Here is a 25,183-nt window from a genome sequence, read left to right on the forward strand (position 1 = left end):
ACTTAGAAAATAGTGCAGAATGTAATCATAAATATAAGTAAATACAGAGTTCTGTAAGTTTGTTTAATTTTCTTTACTCTTTCTGAAAAAGGAGTATACCCAATAGTCCTCCTTTACAAATGCTTGTATACCAGTTCTCAATTTCTTTTAAACACTAGAGAAAAGGCAAATTAACACAATTTCTGTCCTGCAGATCCAGGGGATGGAGCACTGCAAATGTTAAGAAAATAGGCTACTCCTTGGAGCACACACAGAAATAAACTCAATTAATGTTTTTCTTAAACAACATTTCATCTTTCAGTTTGATAACATCATTTGCAGTGCTGGCTTTCAAGACAAACATCAAAACTTTTGGGATATGACTTTCAAGAATGCCAGAATTTCAGTAGTGCTCTTCCATCTATTATCTCTGCTTAGCAGTAAGTTCTCTGGACACACTGATCTCCTGAATGTTACATTCTTCTGTATATCTTATCTTGACTGAATATGTAATAAGTGTACATTACTGATGGAGCTAAAAATGTTCTGAGAGACTACAACATGATTTTTTACCTGATTACATTTTTGTGGGTGGATATATAAGATGAATGAAATCAGAAAATGACTGCATGTCATGTATTTTAATAACTTTCTGTATTTCAGGGATTTTAAGTCTTTTAAAAAATGCTTTATTATTATTATTTTCCATGAAGATGATGAACTATAGAAATTTCAGCTTTCATTTATTTTACTATTCATATATGATACAAAGACCAGAATTAGCTGGCAATGCCTTTTTTATTATGTTTTTACCAGAAAATCAGTAGGGCTATCCATCTCCATTTTTTTTTTTTTGAGTAAAAAAACACGATTATTCGTTACTATGTAGGCTGGAACCATTAGGAATTAAAATTAATTTATAACCTTCTCATTCTCTTTGTCTTTCATAATTTTCTTTAGCATGCACTATGAACTCCATGCACATGTAGTATGGCCAAGAATGGCAAGTCATCCTTTCCTACTGCAAAAAGAATGTATGTTGAAGTTTGTAGACTTCATTAACTAAAACACTTGCATGTCAAAAAAGTCATCTAAAATTCATCTGAATTTCATGCTTTATTGTTTCAAAGGATATTTCTTTTCAGTTTACAAGTAGACATGTTGTAAATCCTATGTAAATTAACTAATCTACATTTGCCCTGGGCAAATAGCAGTGGAAGAGCAAAAAGTTCTTCTTGGTTTAATTATTAAAAACAGCAGCAATAGCAGTAATGTATAAAAGCACATTAACAGTTATCTTTTCACATATGCTTTTACATGTATATCATAAAACAATAAAACAAAATTGGCAACCTTTTTCTGTTTCCATCATCTGACACATTCTTGGTTTCATAATTTTTCAGGGTTTTGGTTGAGTTAATTCTTTCAATGATCTTTTTTTTTTTTTTTTCAGAAATTTATTTCTGTTGTGTCATCAGCATATTGTCTTTTCTCAAAAAGCAAAATATTGGACAATGGCATTTGACAATGTCATTGATGTTACAGTCAAATTACTGTGATTTGCTTTACTGTCTGAAAAGATAATAAATAGTAAATTGTGAGCTGATGAGATTATCCAAGTAAATTGGCTGCATTAGTATATGTTGAATATATAAAAGTAATTCATGTAGAAGTCAAGCTTGGAAGTAGACTTGGTACAAAAGAAACTAGATCTTCACATATTGTCTGCTTAATAAAGGTACCCACTTGTTTTGTTTTGGATGGGTGTACTTCCTTGGCATTTTCCTAGAGACAGGGATTGTGGACTGTAAATGTCATAAAATGCCTGAAATCCTACTGGTTCATGGAGATTTCTTCTTCTTTAAGAGACTTAACTTCCACTACCTTTTGCCTGAATACTGAAGAGGCATTATCCTATTCAAATATCCTTCTAATAGTATATATATTTTTTTCTTTATGTGCTCACTGTATTTTTTTTCGCTATCAATCTGAAAAAATAAAGAATAAGTGTCCATTAAAACATCACTTGGAACTGGATTAGGAGCAAAGATCTGTGACTCTTAGTATCAATTTCTAAACAATTCTTGAAGAAGAAAGGAAAAATTCTAGCAGTTTATCTTTTAGGTTTCCTTCAGATACCCTAACATTCTGGATTTATTGCATTCAGATCTGCTTTTTGTTTCTGTCAGGTTAGATTTAGCATGTTCTTTAGCATATGCCTTTGAGCAGGGAAGACTTCTGCTTGATATTCTCCGTCTTCATTTATTCATCTTGTTATGGGCTCCAAAGAGTAGTCATTGAAGATGACAGTCAGTTGAATGATATTCACAGTGGTCGTGACTTTACTGTATTATGCAACAACTTTTTCGTAGCATAACCACCGTAGTCACCATGTGGGGTGGCATAGGTTCTTAATCAGTTTTTATCAGTTGAAGAACCTCTACCAGTCAAATAGCTGCTTACTGAAGTTTCAGATATTCCAAGATGGCTTTCCTTTTGGCAAATGAAGTATTATTTATAAAGTAGACCAGACCAAAAAAAAAAAAAAAAAAAGGCTAGAGGTGGTAATTAAATGGGAAAAAAGAAAAGTTCTGAAGTTTTTGTGTGACATTTTCCTGGTATTTTTGTACACTCTGCTGTTGCACTCTCTAATATATTGATAGTGTTATACCAAAACAAATCTGTCACTTACCTGCTGAGGATTCATATCTTAAAGTTGTCAAGAACACCATGGGCAGCAATGCATTACTGTTTATATTGTAAGGAGGCCACCTGCACACAACAAGTTTTAGGGCCTGAAGTTACAATTATAAAGCTTGACTGAAATGCTTTCTCTTTTGAATGCTGCTTCTTATATTTCTTCCCTGACTAATTTGGCTATGATTATTTATTCCGGAGGATAAATATGTGGAGCAGTCTGGCAGTTGACCTGTCACAGCTTTGACTAGAGAGAATGTCCATTAGGTAGATAAATTACTGCAAAACCAACATATGTATCTCATTTTTCACACTTTTCTTATTTACTGTTTTCACCTTCAATCTCTTTTCCATGTTCCTTGGTGTTATAACCAGAATGTGATTTATGGTCAAATATCTTTTTTTAAAGGCAAATAAAGGAAACTTTGGGAATTTTATGACTTTGCATCCTATTGAAAGTATCTTGTGTTTGTTTATTCTTTAATTGGTAGTAGGGTGATGGTTGGACCAGATGATCTTGGAAGTCTTTTCCAACCCTAATGATACTATTATGATTCTACGATTCTATGAATTAGAAAATAAAGGAATGCCTGTAAGATAGAATGCCAGCTGGTTTAAAACATAACATTAACACAATAAGCATACTGCAATATTTGTTTTGGTACAGCCACAAAATTCAAACATACAAACCTCATAAAACACATATTCTACATGTATAAATTTACTGGCAAGAGCTCTAGCCACATAGCTCAAGTCCCAGAAAGCAAAAGCAGAGACTATGAGAATTAAGAACCACCCAGTGTAGAAGATAAGGTTCTAGACCACCTAAGGAACCTGAAGTCCATGGGACCTGATGAGATGCATCTGCAGGTCTTGAGGGAACGGGTGAAGTTGCTAAGACACTGTCCATTATATCTGAGAAGTTGTGGCTGTCCAGTGAAGTTTCCACTGACTGGAAGAGGACAAACATAAACCTATTTCTCAAAAATGAGATCCCATGTGGGGTACTACATTCAGCTCTGGGGCCCCCAGCAAAAGAGGGGCATGGACCTGTTGGAGTCAGTCCAGAGGAGGACCACAAAAATGATCAAAGGGCTGGAGCACCTCTCCTGTGAAGAGAGACTGGGACAATTGGGGTTGTTCAATCTGGAGAAGAGAGGCTCCAGGGAGACGGTATTGCAGCCTTCCAGTACCTAAAAGGGGCCTACAGGAAATCTGGGGAGGGACGCTCCACCAGGGAGTGCAGTGACAGGACAAGGTTTTAAACTAAAACAGGGTAGATTTAGATTATATACATGGAAGAAATTCTTCACTCAAAAGGTGGTGAGACACTGAAATAGGTTGCCCAGAGAATCTGTGGATGCCCCATTCCTGGAGGTGTTCAAGACCAGATTGGATGAGGCCCTGAACAACCTGATCATCCCTGTCCATGGCAGGGGGGTTTGAACTGGATGATCTTGAAGGTTTCTTCCAACCCAAGCCATTCTGTGATTTTATGATTTTATATGTAACTAATTTGTCATTATGCTGAAATGACAATGCAACGGTTCTATGAAATGAGATGGATTTTAAGGTCATGCAGAAGAAAGAGAAGGGAAGCAGGTAGCACCTCCATTCAAGTAGCTATTGTGGAATGGTAAGTTTGTTTTGAGATCCCAAGGTTAAAATATGACCAAGAATGATGATTGCCTAATGGCAGTAAATCAAAAGCTATTGACAGTATCACTGAATTACAAGCATCTCCTGTAAGCCATTGCTGACATAAAAAAGAGTTATGGGAATCATAATTTGATTACTTTTAGTTTCTGTCCAAAGCATTTTTATGAAGCAGTCTATGAGTCCACGTATATGCTACATATTAATAAGACATACAATGATTTGATTTAATTTTTTTTTCTGGTAGCTTTGGAACTGTGAATTATTCATTTGAGTAAAATGTTTTATTCCAAAGTTAGAGCTACAGAAATTAAGTACGAAAGTTATAAATAAATGTGCAAATCTGAGCCTCGGAATAAATGTGAAGCTGTGGTAGTGGAGGCAGCGGGATTCATTTCTGCATCTTTCTATCTAAAAGTTGGACATCAAGTTTAAGGTGCTAAATCTAGGTTTCTTCTGTAGTCAGTGAAAAGTGATTCCACATCCTAGTGACTTATATTAGGTTGTGATCAGTATCCCTGAAAATGTTTTTCTCCCAGATGACTGACCATTGAGGGAGCTGGACAGCCCCTTTAACCAACTAACTTTAACTAACTTCCTGGAAACTGAAGTTGAGTGAGGCACAGCCAAATATTGGAATGGTTATTGCTACTAGTTTTTGCTGGTATTAATAACTAATTATATGAAATGTATGTCCATACTAGCGGTAAAATACTACTAGTAATAATTTTTATTTTTAAAGGTACTTATTTTTCAAAAGAAGAGAATGAGTGATTTATAATAGAATTCAGTAGAAGAAGATATATAATCAGTAATAGTAATTGTATACATGTATTTTTTTGCAGATGGGTTCGTCTACACATTCCTCTTTTTAATCCTACACATGAAACTTTGGAATTAGAAATTGCTAACAGCAATCCTAGCAATTTTTCAACTGAGACTGATCCAAAACATCCTGTAAGTAAACTAGAAAAAATATCTGAAAAGATTTTTGTGCTTTCACAAAAGTAATACAAGAAAACTTTTTCTTCAAAATATATTGAATTGTTTATCATACCTTAGATTTGGCATACACATCATAATCTCAAGGGTTAGAGGCGATATAGATAATGTATTCTAGAGATTTTATAGCTTACGGATGAAGACAATTAAACTTAAAACATTCGAGTTGTATAGATTTTTTTTTTTCTTTTTTTTTTTTTCCCCCTGGAATGCTTTGTAGAATGGTTTTGAGGAATACTGCAGTGTCATTTTCAAATAATATCCAAGAGGTATTTGAAAGAGATATTGTAAAAAAATCAAATGTATTATAAGCTTTCCAGGTTTTTAAGAATCAACAGGATAAATATTTAGGTAAGCAGGTAAAATGCTAATGTAAAATAAGACATTTAAGAATATCGCATAGCTGTGGTAGTTATAGCCATCTTGCAGGATCTCTGAATAAGGATTTGATTAGTTTAACCCACCTTCAAGCAAATATCTGGAATCATTTTATTCTCTAAACTCAGATTTACCCTAGGACTGTTTTCTACTGAGAAAATCTTCAGCCTATAACTATTATATACATTTTCCTACTCCATTACAAAAGCTCTTCCTTCTTGTTGCTTAACATCTTTGTCCCTTCAAGGAATAACTAAGAGGATGGACTGAATAGATAGACTAAATTTTCATATTTTCATTGAGACTGGCTAGAATTCTAGGTGGTAAGGACCCTAAAGCTTGAAAATTAATTATTGACCACTGATTACAGGTTAGTAGGAACCAGTAATTTTACCGTGTATGTGGAAAAACTAAACATAGAAGAAAAAGGACGAGGGACTTTTTTTTTTTTTTTTTTTTTTTTTTTTTTTCCCCTCAGATGCAGTTTCAGACATCTTTGTCATTTATAAAGAGAATTAGTTAACGGAAGGCTACAGGTTCTGGAGGAGCACAGAGCTATTTTATCTGTGCCCCTCTTCTCAATAGGATGCAACATGTTCATAAAACACTTATCTCCCAGAAAGAAGGAAAGTATAAAGTAATGAGTAATCCAGAAGAAAAATAAAGGTCCTTCAAATAACTCTTTGAATGTTATTAATAATTAATTATATTAAATATATGTCATTTTTATGATGGGGAGATTAGAAAAGGGAGGACAGATGAGTGGAAACTCTTATGAAAGGGAATATGGGGAACTTCTTACTGAGTATGCATATAGAACCTCTGTGAAAAAGGAAAATGAAGGAACCTGCTTTGGAAGAGAAAGAAATGCAATTACACCTTTTCTAGATGTAAGTATTCTATCTTTAAGGAAGATGATACAGGGAGGACATATACAAGAGCTGGTTTATTTGTGCAAACTAGCATAAGGATCACAGAAATCACAGAAGATTATTGTAATAAGGTCCTGAAATAAAGCTGAGAATCTAATGGATTGTATAGGAGAAATAGAGTAACACTATAAAGTTGTAATATGTGTATTTTTGGCTTTCAACCTCAAATATAGTAGTACAACTGGACCAAATTTTCTTAAAATGGGCTTTATAGATTACAGCTAAAGGTGATCATACGTTGAATTGTCCTATATTTTGCATAGAAAATATTACATGATATTGCATTAAAATAAATTTATAAAACGTGAAGTGTTTATTTTGCTCCATCTTTTACATCATGCATATTAACGCATCTTCATACATTACGTTAAACTTGTCAAGTGATATTACTAATCATTTCATCAATTGGCATTTGAAGTCAGAGCTAAGAAACATAATGGATGAGAACTGTATTAATCAAGTAGGAGTATTATACATGTCACGTTTAGGTCATTTGCACATAAGTGGATTAAATTTAATTATAGTGACTTTTGATTCTTTCAGATTGCATGTGACCTTGTTCAGGAAATTAAAAAATGATGTCTTCCACATTCAGCTTTCTCAATTTATTACCAGAGATTTACATATCACCAACAACTACATTACATTGTTTAAGAAAAGGCACATACAACACTAACTACAGTAATTTTCTTTATTTATTTCTTTCATAATAAATAGAATTTTCATATTTATGAAGGTCATATTTAGGACTTTATTCAGTCATAAATATAGTTTATGCATTGAATTCTGAAATGTTGTTTGTGAATTACAGTTCTTCCATTTAAAGAATATCTTTTGACAACTAGCTCCAAGCAGCTATCTAATATTTATTCTGTGTATGTGTCTTTTTTACCTTGTTTTATTCCATTGCATATCCATGTTTGGAGAGCTATTATGATCTCTTTCACAGTTTTGATGACAAAGGCAGAGGGTGGGCTTTAAATATCTCCTTCCTCCCCTGAATATGTTGCATCCTAGGTTTAGTCCCTCCATACAGCACTGCATTAAACTTCCCAATGATTATTGCTTTTTCTTATGAACTGTAACCTGTGTTTCAGTTATTTATATAAATAAATAGATCATAGTATGTGGATCTTTTTACTTTTGGTCATGTTTCAACTTCTTTGTGATACGTGGAAGAAGTTTCCTATCTTAATTATTCAAGTTTCCATCTTTCTTTAAAGCAAATTTGCTTAATTGTCAACAGAAAATTTCTGAGGCTAAGCTAATTACAGGGACCCTCAGTTGAAGCACAGCCATAAAAAGCAAATTGTTAGAAGAATAGATGAAAGATGGGATTTTCCAATAGATAATTCGTGAAGAGAATGAGTAATTTTAGAATTTTACATATTCTAAATCAGTACCTTTTAGTGTTTCATATAATTCTTCATATTTATTGTTATGTCATCTGTGATGGAGACTGGGCTAACAGGAAATATTTCAAAATGATATCATCAGCTCCTAAGCTATATTAGATGAACCAAATTCAAAAGAAGTGAAGAGAAAATTTTATCTTTTCTAGAGTTGTCTAAAATATTAACCATATTTTGACTCATATTTAGCATTTAAACAAATTTGAATACCGTATTTATCACACTTCCATGTGTGTCTCTGCCTTTTTAGTTTCAGCCTGAAACAGAATGCATTACTGAAATACCACAAGGGATTATTTCTATAAATCGGATTCAATTTCAAGTACTGACTTCATTAATAATAGGTTTTCCTGAGGTCCAGATGAATTATGCTCAAATATTCCTGAACTTCTGGGTGCTTAATGAAGTCTAAATGAAATTTGAAAGCTTTTGGTCTCTCATCAGCTGAATGTAAATTAGAAGCAGCTCCACTAACTTCTTTGTAAATTGATGAATCTGAAAAAAAAAAAAAGGAAAAGAAAAAAAGTATCTTTTTGGCAATAGCTTTGCAATTAAAACTTAAAAAGCTTTAAGTGCAATATAGCATCCTGATTGTCTAAAAAAAGTGTGTATATAAATATATATATATATATATATATATATATATATATATATTTATTTCCTCCCTCTTCCTGTCAGCTATACTCTGTATAGTTCAGTGAGTGAACTCCCATACATTTGCAAAAAACTTCTTACCTTGTTTCTAATTATTAGCCATTTTGAATTTCTAGAGAAACTGTCATTGAGTTGTTGGTTTTGGGGTTTCTTTTCTAACCGCATCTATCTTCTCTGTCTAGAGGAGAAGGATTCATGTGCATCAACTTACTTTTCTCTATGTATTTATGAATATGTGCAAATCAATTTTACATGGATGTATATTATATTTATGCACACATGTTTCTGATGTAACGTAAATGTATAAAGAACTCCTACAACTGTGAATATCTACATTGCCAAAACCAAACATGCTTTCACTGTAAGTCTTTGGCTTGCCATTTTGCTAATATGACTAACCTAAACCCTTTGCATAAAGTTCTTGAGAATACTGGCTTTTATCCTGATCAGCTATGAAACACAATTTTTATTGAGGAAAAGTAGCTTGATAGAGGGATGGCAGAGAAGAGTGCAGTCTCAAAGTTTCTACATGCAAGCCTTATTAGTTTGTTAGTGACTGGGAGCATTGTTTTGTCGAGTAGAGAATTAACTTTTATATTTAAGGAAAATTCCCTTCCTTTACTGGATTTATAGCAGGAATATTGCATGCACAGTTGCTCATTTTTGCCAGTTCAGTTTCTGTATTTGAACAGTTGCATCTGAGATATTATGAAGAACACTGATATCAGTTCCCTTTCACAGGAGTATCTTAGCAGACACTTGTTTCTGTAAACAAAATGGAAGTCAGGGGATGGGATAATTTCAGCATATTTGATTGGACGAATGTTTCAAAGTATGGCCTTCTTTAAACATGTTAACACTAATACATGTATGTTGTTAACGTTATTTCTCAATTCTATATTTTAAATCAATTTACTCTGTATTTCTGCATTTTTTAGTAGAAAATTCCTTTTTTTTTTTTTTTTTAACCCATCTGTTCATTTGAAATCAAATTGTTTTCTTGATACAGTAAGACATTATGCTGTGTAATATAAAACAATTTTTTTGAAACACCTATAACATAAGAAATAAAGATCTTTTCTGCTTTCAAAGCAGGTAGTCTGCTGGATGATCATAACTCCAATGTGTTGATTATTTAGATTCATTTTGGCAGTGCATTTTCTTTATAATGATAATATGTCAAATAATGCATATTTATATTGAAAATGGAATTCCAGTCTGTTTTCATCTTTATAGATTTATTATTCCAAATAATACACATCTCTTAGTGAAATTACTGTTTAAAAATTACAGTATTAACTTAATCATGTATTGTTATTCTGTGACAACCTGTCATTACCTTGTTCTTTAATTTTCTTCAAAAGTATTTGGGAAAGGGTACTCATTAGTGTTGTTTCTCCTTTTATAATTTTGCATTTGATAAATATGGCTGGTTAGGTGAGGCAAAAAGGTCTTTGGATATTGAGCAGGCACTGAAACTGACTGCAAAATGAGCTGTTCAGGATCCTTTCAGATGATGAGCAGCTAACTGAACCCTGGGCCCCCCTTCCTTCCTTTGGCGGGGCAGATGGGAACAGGGATGGTTTGTAGGAGGTGTCTTTCCTTTCCAGACTGATATTTTGGGTAATACAAAAGACTTGCAAAGGTGACAGGGAGAGAATGGTGGAAACTGGTGGCAATGCATTTTCAAATTATCACCCACCTACATACAGGATGTATGAGATTTTATGATTTGTGGGTGAGACTGAGCTCCCTGTATGGGAAGTGCAGGTTCTGTGACAGTGGAGTGGGATTGGGCTCAAAGTAGTGAACATCGTACTCTCTGTGAGATGCATGGACTTACAGTTCCAAAAATGCTCGTTTTCATGCAGTGGAAAATGTAAAATTATGGCAAAAGGACATATTTATATATACATTACTCCTTCTCCTACTCTTGCTCTCCAAATATTTAATGACTTCAAACTAAAAATCCATTATAATTAGTTATTTTAAAACAGATAAATTATTTAAAAGCATGTCCTTCCAAAGAGAAAAATAACAATTTGACCTTTATTAATTGTTAGTTGTATTCATTTTATAAAACACAGCCAGTTTCCGTAATTCCAATCACTCATCTTTTATATCATCTTACACATAAATATTTAAACATATGTATAATGTTAAAAGCCCACTAGTTTTTGTGTTGTGTTTTTTTTTTTTAATGTTGTTACAGAAAATAAGCACAGAAGTTGTGAATTCGTCAACATATAAATTATTCACAAGTCTATTCTTTCACTGCTTATCTAGTTCATCAAAATATCTATGACCTCACTGTAGTCAGCTACTTTGCTTTTCCATGTGTAATTGGGAGTCAAGTAGTGTACTTCAGAAGAGAAAACTAGGAACATCATTTACAATGTTAGTTTAGATAAAGGTAAGAGGAAAAGAGGCAAAGCACTAGTTTATTAAACTTGCCATTTATTTGACCTATAAGACAGTTTGTTTTTGGAGGTCAGAGTGATAACCTTTTATCATCATCAGTATGCTCAGACACCAAAGCCATCTTCAACTGGTATTTGTGAGAGCTGCTGCCCCTGTCCTTGGAGCAATCAGTAACACCAGCTCTGCAGTTTCTAGGAAAAAGACAAACGTGCAGTGACTTCTACAAAGATTGTTTACTGCAGTACACTTGCTGCCTTAGCAGCCAATGGATGTTGAGAGTAGAGAATGTATCAGATGGAACAGATTAATTACATAAACATCAACACTGTCGATACAGAGCACAAAACAGAAACTGACTCAAAAAAAAAAAATATCCTTTTTTCCACCCTCTCATTCCTTTGCATCTTTCTTGCATTTTACAGCTGATTGTTGCACCTCATTCCACCACTGAAGTACCCGTGCAATTCTGTCCATCTGCCCTTGGAAAAGGAAATCACAAGGCATCGATAACCTTCAAATGTTCACAGGTATGGTACTATATTTACTGTCCACAATACATTTGGATTGGATAATGTTTTTAATAGGCATATAAGGGTTTCAGGATAAAGGTCAAGTTGAAATTTAATTGCTGGATACATAATTAAAGAGCAAATGTAAATATGTTCTATTTGCTATTTTAATATTTGAGTTAATGGACTAGGAGCTAGAATATGTAATAAATAGCTTTAGTTTTCTTAGTAATCAGGCAGTTCTGGTGTTTTTAATACCATAACACTAGCATTTCTTAGCATTGTCTCCTCTGAAGTTTAATTTCTTGAAGTTTTTCCAAAATTTTGAATTGTTTTATTCTGATCTGAACTTTGAAAGGTTGTTTACTTGAAAAAGTTACTTCTTCAGTTTAATTAAAAATGGTTTTTACTTTGAGATTTTAGAATAGTTGACTTTTTTTGTATTTGTCTTTGAATTTTCCCAATTTTTAATGAAGAACACCTAAATGAAGAATAAAGTCATCAGCGTGACCTACTAGATGACTGAAAATTGCATCTGGAAACAAAAGGAAAACTGATAATATGATGTAAATGTCAGTATTTCTTCACACAAGCTCTGGTTGAGTGAATTATTTCCTTTCCATGCAGTTTCCTCTCTTTATTCTTCTTGGTCACTCAGATACATTAATAGATTACTGACCCATGAATTATTCCAATTGAGGGCTACCAGAAAATTTCAGTAGTGTTTTAAGTAACACTGCAAAAACAAATATTATTTTATGTGAAGAAAAGAAATAGTGAAGGAATTGATGTAGCAATTTCTTTCACATTACAGTATTTCTAAAAGACAGATTATTTGTAGGTAGTGTTAGCACAGCAGTTATTTTCAGGATATCTCCTCTTAAATACTTAATAAGTATAAAAACAAGACGCCAGCAATTGCCATGTGAATAGTGTATGCCCCACAGCAGTTCAAGAGGACAGAATGCCATTGTCTTGTCTGAATAATAATAATGGTACATAGAAGTTGTATCTCTATATTAAAAAATAATAATTCTTCACCAAATACAGAATCAATGAAACATTCAAATAATTCATTTAAAAATTTCAGGAACAAATTGAGCCCTATCACCTGAATTTTGTCATTCTGTGCATGTCCTTTCAAATAATTGCAAATCTCATTTTCTTATCTGCAATAAAATTCAGTTAGTATTGCATCCTTCTAGTTGCTTCATCCAGACCCATTTAACCTTTTCAATATATTGGTATAACCTTTGTAATTTTGAGTGCTCTTTTTATGCCTGAGTCTTTTGAATTTTGTACATTTCCATTCATTTTTTACTGCTACAGTCCTACTAATTTCATCCCAGACTACTTTTGCTTGCTAATTGTTATACTGGTAACTGTCAGTGAATATTTGCAAAGGTATAACTGACATTATTAATGAAGACTTAAATAATGTTTCTTGTCAATGATGGATCAAACAACTTTTTATCTACAAAATACCCCAATATCAATCTCTTTCTCTTGATTTCTCTGATTAAATATATCTGAATGGATACTTAAGCTATCTGATAGCTAAATAGCTGACTAATAAAAAATCAGTTAATGACAGCACTTACAGTTTCTGATTATGCTTTTTGCTGAACTGAGATAAACTGCTCTGTGCAATTACCTGCCTTTTTTTTTTTTTTTTTCCCTGGTTTGAAGCTGCATTAAGAGTTCTTCACAAAATGAATCTGAGTTTTGTTCTAATTGTGCCATACTTTGTGAAATCAGAAATTAACTTTGTTGGGACAGCAGAACAGAAATATCATCCATAATATAACCCACACACTGAGTTCTAATGTATTTCTTTTATTCTATTCTCTTAATGCATCTCTAGCACTCAGGTGTAGTGTAGAGAATTTAATAGTAGTAAGTAGTATTAAAGAGAAGCTTAGTGCACTAGTGATACTAGTGCACTAGTGAGACTGCACCATGAATATTTTGTTCAGTTTTGGGCCCCTCACTACAAGAAGGATATTGAGTTGCTCAAGCATGTACAGAGAAGAGCAGTGAGGCTGCTGAAGGGATTAGAGAACTAGACTTAGAAGAGTGATTGAGGGAACTGGGGTTGTTTAGTTTGGAGAATACAAGGTTGAGGGGGAGACCTCATAGCTTTCGACAACTACTCGAGAGGAAGTGGCAGAGAGCAGGGTGATGGCCTCTTTTCTCAGGCAACAAGTGACAGGACCTGACAAATCAGTCTCAAGTTGCACCAGCGGAGGTTTAAATTGGACATTAGAAATAATTTATTCAAAGAGAGGGTGGTTAAGCATTGGAGTGGGCCGCCCAGGAAACTGGTTGAGTCCCCATCCCTAGAGGTATTTAAGAGACATGTGGATGTGGCACTCAGGGACATAGGTTAGTTATGGAACTTGTTGGTTCAGGTTGATGGTTGGATTTGATGACCTTCCTAGATTCCTTCTTGTGATTCTATGACAAGCAATTTTGCTGTCCAATGCTATTTTCTGAATACATGATATTTTATTTATTCCTGTTTATACTGAAAAATCTCAATGGATTAGCCACCTTTTACAATATTTCCAGTTTTGTTAGGTTTTAAGCTCTGTTTCTTACAGATGTTCCTTATTTTTTTCAGACAGGCTATGTAAAAGTAAATGCAATATTGAAGATAACAAAAATAGTGTCTTGATTTTATTTATAGTTTTCTGCTCTCCTTGTGGTGCTTAACTTTTTAAATGATAGTGAACAAAACTGATCAAAGGATCACTTTGGGAAGTTTGTAATAAGATTTTAGTCTATATAGTTCTATAAAGATAGCATCAGGAATCTGCAAATTAAACATTTTCCTTAAATAATGGTAGTATATCTACATTTGCCATTTACCTTTAAAGGTTCCATAATGAGTGGCATTACTAATACCAATCTTTATAATCTTGAAAGAGCAAATCTGGGGCAGGCAGCTCTTTAGTGTCATGCTGAAAATTTGATGAAAATTAATACCTCAGTTTAATTTTCTCTGTATGTATATTATTTTTTAATGCTCTGTGGTGATATTCTATATCCACCAGTATTTTCCAGTCCTCTTGATTCTTCTCAGTATAGTTGTTAGAGTTCTTTCCTGCCTTTGGAGTAACAATTTTATCTCTTTGATGATTTTATTGCTGCCCCATCAATTAATCATTTGCCTTCGTTCTGTGTCTTCGCAAGATGACTTCTCAATCTCCTTTCAGATTCTAATATACATGCTTTGATGCCTTCTTGCAATCACCCACATCTTTGCATTCACTACACTGGGAGCTCTGAGTAGCATGAAAGTAACATACAAAAAGGGGATGTGAACATCTCCCAAACTCCCATACGAAAAGCCTTAAACAGTGGAACTATTGATTCCAAGATAGTAATACTTAGAGTACATAATAGCTTGAGGGAATAAGAAAGAATCAAAGCACTTCACTCACAAGGGAAAGAGACATAGAGCACTAGAAGAAGACAGTTTCCCTTAAAATATGTAAGTCTGACTGGTCTAATAATAAATAATGACACAGTTTTCATTCACAGATTATAGAATGGATATTTTACCTGTCGGGGACTGGTCTTCCTCCTCACTTGATGGAGCCAACTAGCATGAGTGCATGCATTTTCCAGGGTTCTTCTGTCATCATATCCTTCAAAAATCCAACTCCTGAAAATGTTCTGGTAGATGTCATGCTAACAGGTATGGTATTGGTTTTGGGTGGGGGGAGGAACTTAAGCTCCTTCATTGCAATAAAACTGTGGGTGGGATATGATTACATTTGACTTATTCCATTTCTAGGAAACAAGAGTATTGTGTATCATTCACATCCACCCTGAAAACCTATATAGTCTATGCTGCGGAAGCTGAGGAAGAACATAAACCTCTAAAACCTGTTCATAGTAGACCACTTCGATCATGCAAACTCCTGTATACATGCAGCTGGTTGTTTACTCTAAACTGTACTGTAACATTTAGGCAATAGGAGTCAAGTCTCCTGGGGTATATTTTGGGAGCTCTATGTCTAAGACAAATAGCTAATGTTTTGTTTCAGTTTTGTTCCTCAGGTGTTTTCCAAATTATTTCTTTCAGATTACAGACAGTTAAAGAAGTTCATAAGAGCAAAACATTTCTGATTGATGTTCCAAGCAAGTATGTTTCAGAAATAATTTTAAGCATGCATCAAGAAATAATACAAGATCCAGAATTAACAAATATAATTAAGTCACTGTCCATACTGAGATTTCAGAAATAGTGTAGAAATCAAGTTCAAAGTCCCAGATTCTATCTCAGGACTAAATTTGTCTTTTAGCGAAGAAGAGAGCTTTAGAATGTTCTCTGAATCTCCACATGGTTAAACATAATATGTAGCATCATAAAACAAGTGCTAAAGCATTTCTTAGCTTATGCATATAACAAAAATCAAAGATACACCTTTCAGCAGCCACTTTCAGCAAAATCAAACTTATACAAATGTACGCTTTAAGCCAGGTTTACACAGTCATGCTCTGATTTGGTGTTTGTGGTGCATAGACAAAGGGAAGAAACATGATTTTTACAAATGTAGATTCATGTTTATTTGCTGCAATGAATTAATGCTTTTGAATAAATTACAACTTCTGAGATATGAAGTAGAAATACAAAGACTTGTGAAAATTGAACAACACCACACATGAAAAAAACAATTGAGAGCAGTTCTTTTATCTGCTAGTGAAATAAACTCCTTCTATAAAGTCACCACCATGTAAAGTCTCCCTTCAACACCATTCATAGACATCCGGTTGTCTCTTATAACCTCACCAAAGTCAGCGTTTTTGTTTGTTCTATGTTTCTGAGAACAAACAAACAAAAAACCTCTCAGTGATCTCCTGAGAATTCCATATAAAAATTCCAGAACCATCAGTATGTTTCCAAAAGACTATTGCTACACTTGCTTTCTTGTTGATCCCGAGATTTAGTTCTGCAATGATCACGTAATTTTATTAGATTTTTACCATATATTTTATAATATCTATAGGGTAATACTACAGGATATCACAAAACTTAAGCTGAAAAACAGATAAAACAATAGTTGGCACTTAGGCTATTAGTTAAATACAGCTAAAATAATTCAAGTCCAAACAAGGTGAGAAAATCTTGATGCTTTGCACTGAATTAAACTTAAGTCCCATGGCTTGTTATTAGCAGTGCCAATACTATATTCAATGGACTAAACCTAGATGAGATGGAATGAAGAACATGTAATAAAAAGTGAGTATAAAAGCACCATGAGAGTACCTACCAAAAATATCAGGAAGGCCACAGCCCAGAAGGTGTGGAGACTAACAGAAAGTACCAAAAAGAGGTTCTAAAGGTAGTTGCCTAACAAAATTTAAGAAAAATGCAGATGAGTCTATGAATGGATGTGGGGGAATCAACTAGTTACAGACAGTGCAGAAAATGCTGAAGCGTTTGATGTCCCTCCAACCCTATTAAGATTTGCAAGCAAAAACTTCTCCCAAGGCAGCACGTATTGACATGGTTTGAAATGGAGACAGGTGCTCATCAGGAAGCTATGGGCTGTGGACTATTTATAGCAGCTGGATTCATTCAGATCCACAAGTCCAGATAAAATTCATAAAGTGATAAAAGATTTCGCCAATGTGATTGTGAGTGAAAATTCATGGTGATCAGGAGACATCCCTGATAAATAGAAAAGAGACATATTTTTCCCTTCTTTTAAAATTGTAGAAGCAACACTGAAGAAGCAGTGGGTTGATCAGCTTCACCTCAGCACCTGGTAGGGTCGTTAGACACATCCTCTTGCACTCTGTGCAGCCCAATACAGTACATTTCCAAGCACGTGAAAGTCAAGAAGATAATCAGGAGTAGTCAGATGGCCTTGTTAAGTGCAAATCATGATTGACTAACCTGATTGCCTTCTACATGGAAATGACTGATTATGCAGATGAAGGAGGAGCAGTGGATATAATATAACATGATTCAGTAAGACTTTAATCAGTTTCCTATAGCATTCTCATTTGGAAGCTAAGGAAGTCCAAACATAATGAACAGACTGCTGAGTAGGTTGAAAATGTGGATGAACAATTGGTCTCAAAGGATAGTGATCAACAGTTTGACAGTTAACTGCTGTCTTGTAATGAGGGGTCAGTCCTGGGGTCCATATTATTCAAAACCCTTATTAATGACCTGGATGATCATAGAATCATAGAATCATAGAACGGCTTGGGTTGGAAAGGACCTTAAAGACTATCCAGTTCCAACCCTCCTGCCATAGACAGGGATGCCACCTACTAGATGATGTTGCCCAGCACCTCATCCAGCCTGGCCTTCAACACCTCCAGGGATGGGGCATCCACACCTTCTCTGGGCAACCTGTGCCAGTGCCTCACCACCCTCTGAGTGAAGAATTTCCTCCTAATCTCTAATCTAAATCTCCCCTCTTTTAGTTTAAAACCATTACCCCTTGTCCTGTCATTATCCGACTGAGCAAAATGTTACCAGTGTTTTTATAGGCCCCCTTCAAATACTGAAAAGCTGCAATAAGGTCACCCCAGAGCCTTCTCTTCTTCAGGCTGAAGGGCCCAAGCTCTCTCAGCCTTTCATCACAGGAGAAGTGCTCCAGCCCTCTGATCAACTTTGTGGCCCTCTTCTGGACCCATTCTAACAGCTCAACATCCTTCTGGTGCTGGGGACCCTAGATTCAGATGCAGTACTCCAAATGGGGCCTCTCAAGGGCAGAGCAGAGGGGGACAATTGCCTCCCTTGACATGAGTGCAATGTAAATTGGGGGAAGTGGCTGACGTGATGAATGGTAGAGCTTCAGCCCAGAGGGACACTGATAAATTGTTGGAATATCTCTTTATCTAATTGCTTTCATTTGTCAACTCATGGGGCAGCTAGGCTGGGGTGGCTGAAGATACAGTAATTTATTTATTTATCTTTTTACATTGTTACTAATGCAATCTTCCTTCTAAAATGTTTACCTTTTGCATTTCTCTCATTCTATTTTCCCTTTGTAATTATTTTATTTATCTTAGTTCAGACACATATAGAAGCACTGTGAATTACTAGCTATGCAACCTACCCTATTTGCTTGGGAATTAAGTGATTATACAATTTCTTAAAATACAGGTGTGTATTACATGTATGACACGAAGCTTCTCAGTGCAGGTTGCGGAATATGGCATGTTTCATTCTAGCGTGAAGTGTAATCTGGTATTCTGATTTGTACAGCAAGAAGAGCAATTATGACAAACAAATTTGTACTGTGATCTATATGGAACAAATCCCATAATTGTCTTCTTAAAGTGTCTTGAATTTGTTACCCTGATTCCTTCTTTTCAAAGAAAGAGAAACCTAGTCTTATAAGCAATGTTCAGCTTACTATTTATGGTCTTTATATGTTCTGAAAAGTAATTTAGTTGAACTTTTATGTTGTCCAAATAGAGTTTACCTGGAAAGGTAATGGGTATACTAACTCACATGTTGTAGATATCGTAGTAATGGTAACAGGTATGTATACATGTATGTACAGACGACACTAAGTTGGGGACGACAGCAGGTGACACCAAGTTGGGGGGAAGTGTCGATGTGCCAGAGGGTAGGAAGGAACCTGCCCATCCTCACCAGGTTCCTGCAGAGGAACCTGGTGAGGATGGGCAGAGGCCAATGGGATGAGGTTCAACATGACTAAGTGCTGGGTTCTGCACTTTGGCCACAACAACCCCAAGCAATGCTACAGGCTTGGGGCAGAGTGGCTGGAAAGCTGTGCAGAGGAAAACGATCTGGGGGTGCCGATTGATGTTTGCCTGAACATGAATCCAGGTGTCCCCAGGTGGCCAAGAAGGCCAATGGCATCCTGGCTTGTATCAGGAATAGTGTAGCCAATAGGCTACACTATTATATAGGAAATTATAAATTTCCTTATATGGTCCTTATATAGATTTAAAGAATACTTATAAGGAAACCATTTCAGATAGCTTTTCTGCCATTGCAGTATCTCAGTTTAAGAAAAAAAGTTGCTTTAGTAATATATTAAAATAGGTATGTAGGCTTTTCTTATGCACCCACCTTTGATAATTTGAAAGTGCATTTGAATTCTAGCTTGCAAATGGGTTGCAAATTTAATTTTCAACCTCTAAACTACTTTCCAAAACCTGAAACTTTGTTCCTGAGGTGAAATAATTTTAAGACTGTCTTCTGACAAGAAACAGGACATTGGATATTTTCCATCATGAGAGCTTCTCTTCACCTTCCTGAACATCTTTGTTCATTCTTCTGTTCCTTAAAGTTATTTTAATCTTGTTCTGTAACCAGGTGGTCTTCTCCAGACAGTTTGTTGTATTTCTGTGTATCATATCTTTTGTCAGTGGTTTGCTATTCAATGTTACTACTCTTTAACATGGGATATATTATTCTGAAGTAGTCAGATTCTTGGTTGTTTATTTTTTATTTTTATTTTTTTATTTTTGGTCATCAGATCAGGAACAGTCCAGTTGTCACCTCAGTGCATCTGTCCTAACTAAGTTCACCACTAAGGAATCTGCTTTCCATCTTCTTCTTAAACAGACACGAGGTATGTAATTTATTGAGTTTTCTTTTGAAATTTTAACAAGGTATGGTCTTTTATAGAGCCTGAAAACTACAGTGTATGCAAAATTCAGTGTTTTGATGAATGGCGCTATTCCAGTTATGTGCTGAATCTGAGTACTGTGGAACTCAGTATTACCCCAATGCCACTGTCTGTTTTACTTAACAAATACAAATTAATATATATATATATCAGATGTGCATCCTGTGAAGTTCTTCTCAGGTTTGATTTGTTCATTTTTGACAACTATTTTTTATTTTTTCCTTACTTCTGCAATGATTTTCTTAGGCTACTGGAATATGATATGACTTCTTTTGTAAATAATGTCTTACTATCAAAGCACAAATGTTACTAGTGATGCTGATGTGTAAAAAAAAGAAGAGGGCTACAGCCTGACCTCATAATAGGTGCTATAAGTATTATATAAAAGGATGAATGAGCCCATACAGTAATGTAGTCTTGACGTATTTCTACAAAATGCTACGAATTAAGAAACTAAATTCAAATAAAGTTGTATTTTACGACTGTAAAGATGAACAGCAAAATTCTTAAAATGTTTATGAACTATTATGAACATCAATTGTTAAAATTCTTAAATAAATTTAAATCAAATGGCTTCCTAATTTTTAGTGAATAATTATATATTTTTATAATACTGCAAATACACTTAAAAACAATATTTACAAATATTTAAACTATTATCAATACTCATATTATTAGTTTATCCTATAGCAAGTCACTGTTTCCTAAAGCCTGAAGTAGCAGAAAGGAAAAACATGTAAACACTAAAAAAAAATCTTTAAAATAAAATGTTTTGCAGTTAAAAGGAAAGGGTAAGAAATTTCAAGAATAAACATGTTAGGCATTTCATAACTACTACTACTACTTTTTATTGAACTTAAAGAAAACAAAATAGGAAATAGACTTCACAATTATTGAGGTCTAGATTGCTTATCTTTTTCTTCAGACTTGCCTGTCCTTTGAATTGTGTGTTGTTTTTTGTTTGTTTGTTTGTTTTCTGAGATAGATTTGCTATTGCAAATTACTGTTTTCTCTATTTTCCTATGTTGCTCATGGTAGTTTCAAAAGAGACAATAAAATCTAGACATTATAAACTTGAACTGTCTGGAAAAGACTTAAATATTTGACTTTATTTTTGAACTATATTTTACGTGATATTATAGGTCACATCTGATCTGAGATAGAATAGGAAGTAGTTAATTGCCTTTAGTGTTGTAATCTTACCAATTTGTTTTACATCTTGCATATGATGGAAATTGATTGATTCAGTTTATTCAGTATTCTAGCGTTATGGCAAATCTTGGATAGAATTAGAGTATTTCAGTTATTACAAGTTATTCATAAAGAAGCTTTCAACTTCTGATGAAGCTTAGGAGGTAGATAGTATTCTATATATACAGAGAACAGTTAAATAAATTTCCTGATATCTATTTTTATATACTTCTCAAGTAGACCTTCTATTTTCAAAGCATGTAGATGCTTCATATCTTAAAATATACATTAAAGCAAAAAAAATTTGGTTTGTTAGTATCTCATACAATTGTGTGCTCATCCATTTCTGTCTGTTATAATGTTTCATGTTGATATAGATACCAGAATAAGCCATACAATTTTCCTTGAGGAGGTGATACCTAACTGTACCAGACTTAGAAAAATGATACGGGGATTATTTGTTTTCAATTTCATTCAAAAATCTGCCAGATAGTACTGTTTTCCTCAAGATGACTATCCTACTTGAATACCCTTCTGTTTTAAGCGGTGTTGCAGACAAACTGTTTTTGTTTTCTTTCCTTGAAACTTACTATGCTTCAGCAATATTTTCAAGTAATATAGCAAGAATGATTTAGAAGTAGAAGAGGCAAGAATTTATCTGGACATCGGATCATTTTCTAAAAGTAGATTTTGCCCAGGCATATATGAAAGTCGCAACTGTTGCCATTTCTGTGTGCTGCCCCCTTATGTACTTTTTTTTCATAGAAGCTGTAAGGAGCTGTCCAAAGCAATCTAGCACAGAAAGTACATATTTAAAGTGACAGAGCAATTACTTAAAAGAAATATTACAACAACAATACAATCTTCATAAATTGTACTTTTCACTACTTATTCTTTTATATCAAATACTTTCATAATATAAATCTTTTTCTCTGAGGATTCTGCAACCTAATCTCTTTTGTTGGGAGGCAATAAAACCAGTGAACGCACACTTGTTTAGCACCTGGTCTCATTCACAATTTAGGGACAATGGAATCATGTTAAGAATCATATTTATGGAAAGATTCTTCTTAGTATACTTAACAGCAGATGAAGTGTGGATTAGGTGTAGGTGTTACAGACTACTTTATCACTGTTCCCTATAGCATAGAATGTTTTGAAAACATTCTGAAATCAAATATTCTTCTTACTCTTTCTTATTCTTTCTGGAATATGATTACCAGATCATTTTATATGCAACATTTGCACTTGTGGAAAAAACATGCTTGCTGCTAGTTAATTACTTGTTTTGGTTCACTGACTCTGTTTTGTCTAATGCAAAATACAGAGGGAGAAATTCAGAAATAGTTAAGTATGCTGAAAATCTTGGGATCATGTTTCACCATCCTTTTACCAAAAGGAGCCAAAATACTAGCCATGCTGTGAAATTGTATCTCATGTTAGTGTTTTTGTTGTTGTTTTTTCCTGCCTGAGCTTCACAGTAGTAACCTAAGACTTCTGGACTGTATATTACTCTTTCTCAGTAACACAGACTGCATTATTTCACCTGGTCCTAGTGTGAAGTTGTGATCCCATTTTCATTCAACCTTCATTCTTAGCAGTTTATAGTTTAGCATACCTCAGTGTTCCAGGAGGTCAATAAGTTTGTCTGTTGTAAATGACTTGGTGTACAATCACACAAGAACAGTAATCAGAACCTTATTTTGTAGATCTTTCTCTTCACATTTCAGTGTAATTTTTATAGGATATATATTTAAAACTTTGACATTTTAAAGCTATCATTTCACCTGTTGCATGATCAGTTCTTTTCCTTTTTACTGAGATCTCTATGATTTATCTATTTATTTTTTCCCTTTTCACTGTTTTTTGGTATAAAATACATGTATTTACTAACCCTTACAGGCACTTAGAAAGGCAGGCTAAAATATATTCAGTAAATGTATATACTGTGAGGGCAACATTTTCCAAAAAGCTGCTGCCTGCAGTGTTAAACCAGTGATGGCAATTAAATTTGAGATACTGAAATTGTGTATGCACTTCAGAAGCAATATAGTTTCATATTTTATTAAGCAATAATTGAAAAAGCATTTTAGTATATTTTTTATGATGTGCTATGATTATGGATAATTCAGCTCTTAAACTAATTTCAGCTAAGAAAGGGCATGATTTTAGCTGAAGTCTTCAGACCATTCCCCTAAAATGTCAGATTTCAAGACTTAGTTCTTTATTTCTGTATTTATTTGCACCTTTTTTTTTTTCTTGCAATCACTTTCGAAGACTGAAAGACAATGGCACTAACATACTAAGTTTTCTTAGCTCCTAGGAAGACTCCTTTCTTTCCCTTTTATAATTATTTAATTATCACAAGATAACTAGAAAAGCTACAAAATAACACTTGTGAGAGAAAGGTATTCATTCTGGCAAACTATTTTGAAATGATGTTGGAAACTGTTGAGCTCTCTTTTCTCTTGTATGTTCTAACTACATTCTGTACCCGTGGTTTGGTCACTTGCAACAAAGACATAATTTTACATTTTATAACTTACGTCAGAGGTTGTGTTAAGAAGCAGTCAGTATTTGTATAACAGAACCTGTAGAAAAGGTGCATTCAAGCAATAAAAAGACTAAACACCAATGTGCATGTCTTAGGCAATAGTACCCTACTTTTATCTTCAGAAAAGATAACAATTAAATTAACTGTAGAGAAAAGATAAACACTTCCTGAGTTGCTGATGCTATTCAATGATTAGAGGCTCAATTAGGCTATGTTTGCATTAACAAGTACTGTGAGGCAATAACAGTTGGTGTGTTGACCAAAAGTGATATTTAAAACCTGAAGTCTAGGCTTGCACGTATTATGGAAGTTTTGTATATGGCTCTCCAGGGTCTGATCTTATGGACTACACACTTGTGAGTGAATGTAGCACATCTTTTGGTCTTATTTCTTCCAAGAAGATTCCAGTTTGCACAACCCATTGCAAACCAGAATAAAAAAAAAATGAGGATAGTTGGGAAATTCATTTCAAAAAAAGTGTTTTCCTTCCTTTCAGGGTTTTACATGTAGATTCAACAATTACTTTTTTTTTTTTTTCTTCACATGCTTTCAAAGGGAAACTGTTCCTTTGAAATGATGGAGAATTTGGATGCCAGATTTCCTTTGAATTTCCTTGGTCTAACTACTCTCCTGTTTTATCTATCCAAGACTTCCTTCTTTCTGATGAACTTTTGCTACTTTTATTTAGTTTTGAGTTTTTCCTTCCTTCCTTCCTTCCTTCCTTCCTTCCTTCCTTCCTTCCTTCCTTCCTTCCTTCCTTCCTTCCTTCCTTCCTTCCTTCCTTCCTTCCTTCCTTCCTTCCTTCCTTCCTTCCTTCCTTCCTTCCCTGAATTTTCATCTTTTGAAACTATGAAATTTCACTTTCTTCAATAAAACTGCTCAACAGATGTTCTATTCATGTGGTGCCTGAATTACTCATGCTACACAAGATTAATTCAGGAACATAGTCTAGTTTTAGGTCAAAAACCACCACTGTCCATGCGAGTAACTTCCAATGCCCATGGTGCAGATGGAAAAACAAAGTTCATGATTCTTGATTTAGCTTCTTCTAGATAGCATAAATAACTGCTAGCATGGATTTGTTTGTGAGGAAGATTTTAAGTAGACAGCAGAATTTCTTATCCTGGAGTGGTCATAATAATTTTTGAGCAAGAATTTGAGC

At 34.2% G+C, this 25,183-nt stretch overlaps 1 protein-coding gene across 1 annotated transcript in view; it reads left to right on the forward strand.

Moving 5' to 3' along the window:
• CFAP47 (cilia and flagella associated protein 47) overlaps positions 1 to 25,183 on the forward strand; it is a 296,518-nt gene that overhangs the window by 203,918 nt on the left and 67,417 nt on the right. Inside the window, exons 54-57 of the mRNA XM_068686651.1 lie at positions 5,178 to 5,289; positions 11,554 to 11,658; positions 15,187 to 15,343; positions 20,124 to 20,219. Coding sequence (XP_068542752.1) covers positions 5,178 to 5,289; positions 11,554 to 11,658; positions 15,187 to 15,343; positions 20,124 to 20,219 — 470 coding nt within the window. The remainder of the gene's footprint in view (positions 1 to 5,177; positions 5,290 to 11,553; positions 11,659 to 15,186; positions 15,344 to 20,123; positions 20,220 to 25,183) is intronic.

The sequence above is a fragment of the Anas acuta genome, chromosome 1 (genome assembly GCF_963932015.1).
Source record: "Anas acuta chromosome 1, bAnaAcu1.1, whole genome shotgun sequence".
In the NCBI taxonomy this organism is placed as follows: Eukaryota; Metazoa; Chordata; class Aves; order Anseriformes; family Anatidae; genus Anas; species Anas acuta.